Source organism: Salvelinus namaycush, chromosome 1 (assembly GCF_016432855.1).
Source record: "Salvelinus namaycush isolate Seneca chromosome 1, SaNama_1.0, whole genome shotgun sequence".
Taxonomy (NCBI): Eukaryota; Metazoa; Chordata; class Actinopteri; order Salmoniformes; family Salmonidae; genus Salvelinus; species Salvelinus namaycush.
The window spans coordinates 76,974,240-76,981,304 of NC_052307.1; the positions used below are offsets into that span (position 1 = coordinate 76,974,240).

The 7,065-nt window shown below is 38.8% G+C and overlaps 1 protein-coding gene across 2 annotated transcripts; it reads right to left on the reverse strand.

Moving 5' to 3' along the window:
* Nucleotides 1-3,734: 3,734 nt before the first annotated feature.
* LOC120056886 (calcitonin-1) lies at nucleotides 3,735-6,753 on the reverse strand. 2 transcript variants are annotated; one of them, XM_039005158.1, is made up of 4 exons: nucleotides 6,681-6,753; nucleotides 5,869-5,959; nucleotides 5,026-5,160; nucleotides 3,739-4,315 (listed from the first exon to the last, which is right to left on the reverse strand). In XM_039005158.1, the coding sequence occupies exons 2-4, from the start codon at nucleotides 5,952-5,954 to the stop codon at nucleotides 4,126-4,128; spliced, it is 411 nt and encodes a 136-aa protein (XP_038861086.1). In that variant the 5' UTR covers nucleotides 5,955-5,959; nucleotides 6,681-6,753; the 3' UTR covers nucleotides 3,739-4,125. The 2 variants fall into 2 exon arrangements, with proteins under 2 accessions (XP_038861078.1, XP_038861086.1); XM_039005150.1 differs by lacking the exon at nucleotides 6,681-6,753 and having other exon boundaries at nucleotides 3,735-4,315; nucleotides 5,869-5,975.
* Nucleotides 6,754-7,065: the final 312 nt, after the last annotated feature.

Here is a 7,065-nt window from a genome sequence, read left to right on the forward strand (position 1 = left end):
GTGTCATGTACCATAATAAACTGCTCATGTTGGAAATGTTAAGTGTCATGTACCATAATAAACTGCTCATGTTGGAAATGTTAAGTGTCATGTACCATAATAAACTGCGCATGTTGGTAATGTTAAGTGTCATGTACCATAATAAACTGCTCATGTTGGTAACGTTAAGTGTCATGTACCATAATAAACTGCTCAGGTTGGTAACGTTAAGTGCCGTGTACCATAATAAACTGCTCATGTTGGTAACGTTAAGTGTCATGTACCATAATAAACTGCTCATGTTGGTGACGTTAAGTATCACGTACCATAATAAACTGCTCATGTTGGTCATGTTAAGTGTCACGTACCATAATAAACTGCTCATGTTGGTAACGTTAAGTGTCATGTACCATAATAACCTGCTCATGTTGGTAACGTGAAGTGTCATGTACCATAATAAACTGCTCATGTTGGAAATGTTAAGTGTCATGTACCATAATAAACAGCTCATGTTGGTAACGTTAAGCGTCATGTACCATAATAAACTGCTCATGTTGGAAATGTTAAGTGTCATGTACCATAATAAACTGCTCATGTTGGTAATGTTAAGTGTCATGTACCATAATAAACTGCTCATGTTGGAAATGTTACATGTCATGTACCATAATAAACTGCTCATGTTGATAACGTTAAGTGGCATGTACCATAATAAACTGCTCATGTTGGTAACGTTAAGTGTCATGTACCATAATAAACTGCTCATGTTGATAACGTTAAGTGGCATGTACCATAATAAACTGCCTAATGTTGGAAATGTTTAGTGTCATGTACCATATTAAACTGCTCATGTTGGAAATGTTAAGTGTCATGTACCATAATAAACTGCTCATGTTGGAAATGCTAAGTGTCATGTACCAAAATAAACTGCTCATGTTGGTAATGTTAAGTGTTATGTACCATAATAAACTGCTCATGTTGGAAATGTTAAGTATCATGTACCATAATAAACTGCTCATTTTGGTAACGGTAAGTGTCATGTACCATAATAAACTGCTCATGTTGGAAATGTTAAGTGTCATGTACCATAATAAACTGCTCATGTTGGAAATGTTAAGTGTCATGTACCATAATAATCTGCTCATGTTGGAAATGTTAAGTGGCATGTACCATAATAAACTGCTCATGTTGGAAATGTTAAGTGCCATGTACCATAATAAACTGCTCATAATGGTAATGTTAAGTGTCATGTACCATACTAAACTGCTCATGTTGGAAATGTTAAATGTCATGTACCATAATAAACTGCTCATGTTGGTGACGTTAAGTGTCATGTACCATAATATACTGCTCATGTTGGAAATGTTAAGTGTCAGTTACAATAATAAACTGCTCATGTTGGTAATGTTAAGTGTCATGTACCATAATAAACTGCTCATGTTGGAAATGTTAAGTGTCATGTACCATAATAAACTGCTCATGTTGGAAATGTTAAGTGTTATGTACCATCAGCTCTGTCTGCTCTTTACGATTAAAATACCCTAGAGTTGATTGACGCATCAATGCATCACAAGGTGACATCATTTGAATATTGAATATCTAAGGGAAAGTGTGTTTATGCTAGAGATGTCTTGTAGTGGTTGTAGCTCAATCCCCTCTTTCCGCTGATATAAAGGTTATTCCATAACATGGGGCTTATGAAAGCAATCTTTTTCTACACATGAGAGGATCCGGACAAGAAAACATTCACGAAATTGTATGTAATACCTCAACATCTGAGCTACAAACTAATAAGTCACCACCATCGAAAGACACATATTACAGGGTTCATAGCCAGCATCGACTGTTTGGCTCTACGACATCCACAAGCTGAACTCTCTGTCGCAAACGTCCTCATTTCGAAGAGGTCTTCTCACAAAACTGACTGTCCAGACGGAACAGTCAGAGCTACAAACTAAACACGAAGGTGTCGGTTGTTCTGCTCTAAGACACACACAAGCTTCAGGGGAGTAGTCTGAAGGTAACCCAATACCGGGTTGAAAAAACAGCAAAATGTGCCACTAATAACATGACCAGATTGCCAGATATAGGACAGTCACTTCAAAACCTTATTCCTTATTATTTATTTTTTTAACTGTCTGTTTTGCCATATACAAACGTGGTCTTTAATGTGTTTCTATGGGCTATAGCATTAAAGACTAAATTCAATGTTCAATCAAATCTTTTTTTTATGTATATATTTTTTTATAACTACAGGCTCCTAAAATTACAAATCAAATGGCTAAATGATCCATTTTATGACCGTCTTAAAACAATTCAATATGTTAGCTTAGTAGATATTGTGATTTAAGGGCTTAGATAGATCATTGCAGAATAAAACAAGTACACCGACCCATATGTATCTAAAATACATTTTAATCTTGCTTAGATTCACAATTGTTACAATATTTAGATTCTTCAATCGGTTTCCTTTCACTCTTTAAACATACTGTACAATTAATGAAATGTGAAGAAGTGGTCTACATCAAGGCACAAGACACAGCCATGGTCAGGGAAGCTTGTGGGGGCGGAGCTTGATGTAGTCTCCGCCCCCCTGCAGTGTGCTGCTGACACAGGAGAGAGGAGGGGTGGGGACTCAGGGTCAAACTGTACATGTGCTCTAAGCCAAAACGTGACAGAACCAACTGGCTTGTACAGGGTAATGATCTGGTGAAAATAGACATAACAGAAGTTTGTTCTTTATTTTTTGTTGTAATGTTTTCTAGGTTGTTGTATCTCCTCATGATCATAGAGCAAATGAATATCGGTAACACAGAGTATGCAAGAGGTATGCAGGAAATCAGTCCTGTAGTTTGAAGGCTGTTTTTTTTAAACAGTGAAGAGTTTCTAGATGTCTGTAGTTGGTTCAGGACGGGATGTATTGTTGTCTCACTAAAGGGCTCATACTCTGCAGGGAGAGAAAATGGAAGGAAATGACTGGTTATCCTCCTTTCTACTGAACTCTAACTCCCAACTTGTATTCATCCATAAGACATAGACCAAATTTGAAGGCCGGCAAAGTTACAAAGAGACTGTCTGAAGAGTACTGAAGTAGAATAGATGTGGAAAGACAGAGGCTTGGGAAAGAGCATTAGAGATACAGTAGAGACAGACAGAGGTTGACAGTCAGAGGCACAGCAGTGGGAAGAGAGAGGAGTGTAGAATGTTGTTATACCATATCCCTGAGGCCTTTTAACACATTCACATAGGTGCTGTCATGGGGCTGTCTCTCCTTCTTCGTCCAAACGCCTTGGAGCCCACATTGGTGGGGACGAAGTTACTGTTGCCCATTCCTCCTGATCTGTTCAGGAAGTCAGCCAGGCGGTGGGTGACACATGTGGCAGTATTGCACGCACGCTTCTGTGCTGTAACGCTGCTTTTAGGAAAAGAAAGGACAGGTCATACATACCTCTCCTAAATTCAGGATTTATTACAAGATACAAAATGTACAAATTACAATAAAAAGAACAAAGGTAATAAATTACTGTTTTCTGGAGAAAATGTATAATATATATCATCACATTGAAAATAAAGACATTCAGAGATCTAAACAATGAGATTCAGCTCAAATTAGTTATTCAACTTACCTCAAATGTACTGTGAATTTACGTTTACATAGCAAATACACTGGGGCTTTACCAATATTGTTCAAACTGTTGTGAACTATTAAAGATGCTAAAAGGCTTTGTTTCACTTGAATAATTAAGATGGAAAATATGTTCTGGTATAAAAAAATATGTTTATTAAACAAGAACCCTAGTCACGGTTGAAAGAAGCATTGATTAAGATTTTTGGTTTTGATTAAGACTTTGTATATATTGTGAATGATCTGTATAGTAAAGGGATATCATAAACCTTAAGATAGGGAAGTGCAACTAAATCCTTATTCACTTTCTAAATCTAAAGGATTGGACTGCTTTGTACTTATATATTTTATTCTCTGTCAAAAAAGGGTATTTTAACAAAAGAAAAAGAGAGCAGTGACATTGCGGGACATCAAGGTTTCTCTGCAGTCGGTCGAGCAAGCAAGATCCACATGCATCAGCAATCATCAGGCTAGGCTGGAACAGAGGGGTCAGGTTAACTAGGGCTGATGGAGGGGAGGACCGCTCAGATTCCATCATATGAGTCTCCATAGCTTGCATAGCGGTTGCTCTCAGGCAAGCTGCGTTTCTTGCCAGGCGTGCCACTTCCCGTGTTGGTGCGGGGGTACGTCTGCAATTTATGCAGCTCTTGGGACAGTTTGCCCAGCACACAGGTGCTGAGGTTGGAGCAACGCTTGGACATGGGTCTATCCAGGCTGTTAGAGAGAGAGACAAACATGCAGAAACAGGCTCATAGTAACCATGGCATGCAGATGCATCCTGCTGGTATCCACATGCTACAGTAATAACACTGTATTCCAACATCATGCATTTCAAAGTCAATTTTTACTTGCATTTATATAAAAATAACAGTTTAAAGTCATGCTATCAAGTCCAACACAGGCAATTGAAAATAGTGTATAGCTATAATGACCTCAGTTACTTAGGCTCATGCGGCAATCCTGTTTATAGCATCGTAGTTAAATTATAACAAACTGCTGTCATGCATCCCATTCCTCTTGCACTAATTCCCATGCTTTCTTCCATTCTTTAGGGTTATTTATCATTTAGCATTCCGCAACAGGCTTTCTCATAAACAATGCTTAAATAATGAATACATTAAAATGAAGTGTTCCAAAAACCCATGCATAGATAATCACAGAGAATATATGTTTTAACTATAGATTTCCCTGTTGATGGTTGGGCGATGTCCATACCTCTGTGTCTTTAATAAATACCCATAGCTCTGACTGCTATAGGAGGCAGCAAAGGACTGGCCACATATTAATAAGACATTTGGGGTTATATGTTTTCTTGAATAATAGGAACATGTGTCATCCATATAGTATACACCAAGTAAACCTAGAGAAAATGAAAATGAATGTTGTTAAAAACAAGTTGTGGAGATGAGGAGAGCTGTATCTACCTATTTCCTTCATTGGCTTGTTGCTCCAGTTCCTCTGAAGTCATTTGAACAAACTCCTTGACGATGGCGTTGAGTAGCCTTCGGGCTTCATAGTCAGTTAGCGTGACTTGGTCTGTCATGGACTCTAAACCAGTTCTGAAAACACATAGGCGATTAGGTTGATCAGACTGGAACTGCATCAGCACGGTGAAAAATAGTATGACGTAGGTTATGTGAGTTTGCTTCAGCTAAAAGCCATTGACTCATGCTTTAAGGGATACGAGCCAAACTCAAAACAATCTGCTAAAAGTGTTCCTTTTAAAAAGCTGACATGTAGCCAACTTAGAGCTTTATGACAAAATCAATATTGTAGTAAGAACGGTGACCAGGGTCTCTCTATCCGGAATATTGAACACCCATGCATTCTACAACCATTTGGAAATATTCTACATGCAATAGCAATCATCTTAGCCTATTGCTGTGGCATTAAGTTGGATTGTTTCCAAATGGATAGAAGTGGTTAGGAAGTTATACATAGAATGGCTTTATGAGTCACCGGATTGATTAGATTACGATATCGTAATCCAATTGGATCATTTTACTTAAAAGAGGGCATTTAATGTAACGTATGGTATGGATTTCTGTAATCACATCATGTTATCTGAAAACAAAATAATTTAAATTAGCATGCATAAGATTTATGTGGCTGCCAAGATATATGAAATAACAGAAAGATGGAAGTATCCCAATGGATCTATGGCGTTTCCTTTTGGGATTGCTATAAATGAACATCCCTGTAGTCTATACATACATTTCAGTGACTGACTGGACATTACAGTGTGTATAATGTGCTTTGATCCTCACCTGGCTGGAGCTGCATGTGAGCTGTACATCTGACAAATGACCAGGAAATAGGCAATGAGGAGGGCAGAGAGCTTCATCATAACCATGGTCCCTGCGGTAAAACACATTATATCCACAACCACAGAAACTTGTCTTTAAAAACATTCACATTCCTCTCAAAGCAGAATAAAATAAGCATTTCATCCGGATCAAAACAAACATCTTCGTATGTCCCTACACATGACTTATCGCATGTAAACTCCATCCATCTCAGTTCAGTTGCTCACTGTTCTACTGGGAGTGAAGAAGCTCCCCATCTCACTCTCCCTGTCCCAAAGCATTCTCTTCCCTTCTGCGATGAGACAGTCCTACCAAAGTCCCTAGTTCCCTGCTATCACAGTGAGCCATCTAGTCTCAGTGCTCCCCTCTAACTGAAAAGAAGAGCTGGGCTTGGAGACGCAGTACCAGACATTGAGGAGGAAGGCATTAGTGATACTATCTAGATTATGAGTTGGAGCCCCAGCCAACCAGCCAGCCAGTGGCTCCCACAGGAGCCCATGCATTAGTGGAATGAGCTGTAGTCTAAACCCAGCCACCCTCTCACAATCACTTCATCTACCCTTGAAAAGCCATCTGAACTGCATTTCTCAACAGCATCTCACACAGGGTCAACGGCCTAGGCAAAATTTACGCTATCTCATTCTGTCCCCTCTATCATCACTGGAACATTCTGAAAAATTAGCACAATATCTAATAGCCACAGAAATGACATCCCATCCATGCTAGCCCAATGCATCATGTACACAGAAAATTGGTTTAAATTCTCTACTTACTGTGATTGGTTGTTTTCGTGGAGGAACAATGGAATGAGTTGAGGTACTTCAAGTTTTAGACCAACTTGTGAATCTGTTGCACCCTGCTACAATGTCCTGTCTTATATATCTACCACTTGGGTTTCTGTACTGACTAAGTAGTTGTTAAATTATCTAATTTTAGCCAATCAGATGGTTCAGCCCCATCCACTAGCCAATCAGGTACCGTCCAGCGGTTACGACAAACCAGTAAAGACAATAGAACACAAATTACGTCATTGTTCTGTCACAAAATGCTCCATTCACAAAAATCTGCTAGTCATTTGCACCATTTGATATCACAACTTGCATTGAGGACAGGGCCAAATCAGACTGGCAGATACAGAAATCATCCTAAAATAGTTCA

Bases quoted from the DNA above. Each gene is read 5' to 3' on its own strand.
- LOC120056886 (XM_039005150.1), bottom strand. From the start codon at position 5,975: ATGTGTTTTACCGCAGGGACCATGGTTATGATGAAGCTCTCTGCCCTC. The intron at 5,161-5,868 runs GTGAGGATCAAA...ATGTGTTTTCAG, and splicing joins TCACATGCAGCTCCAGCCAG to AACTGGTTTAGAGTCCATGA. The intron at 4,316-5,025 runs GTAGATACAGCT...TCTCTCTAACAG, and splicing joins CAAGCCAATGAAGGAAATAG to CCTGGATAGACCCATGTCCA.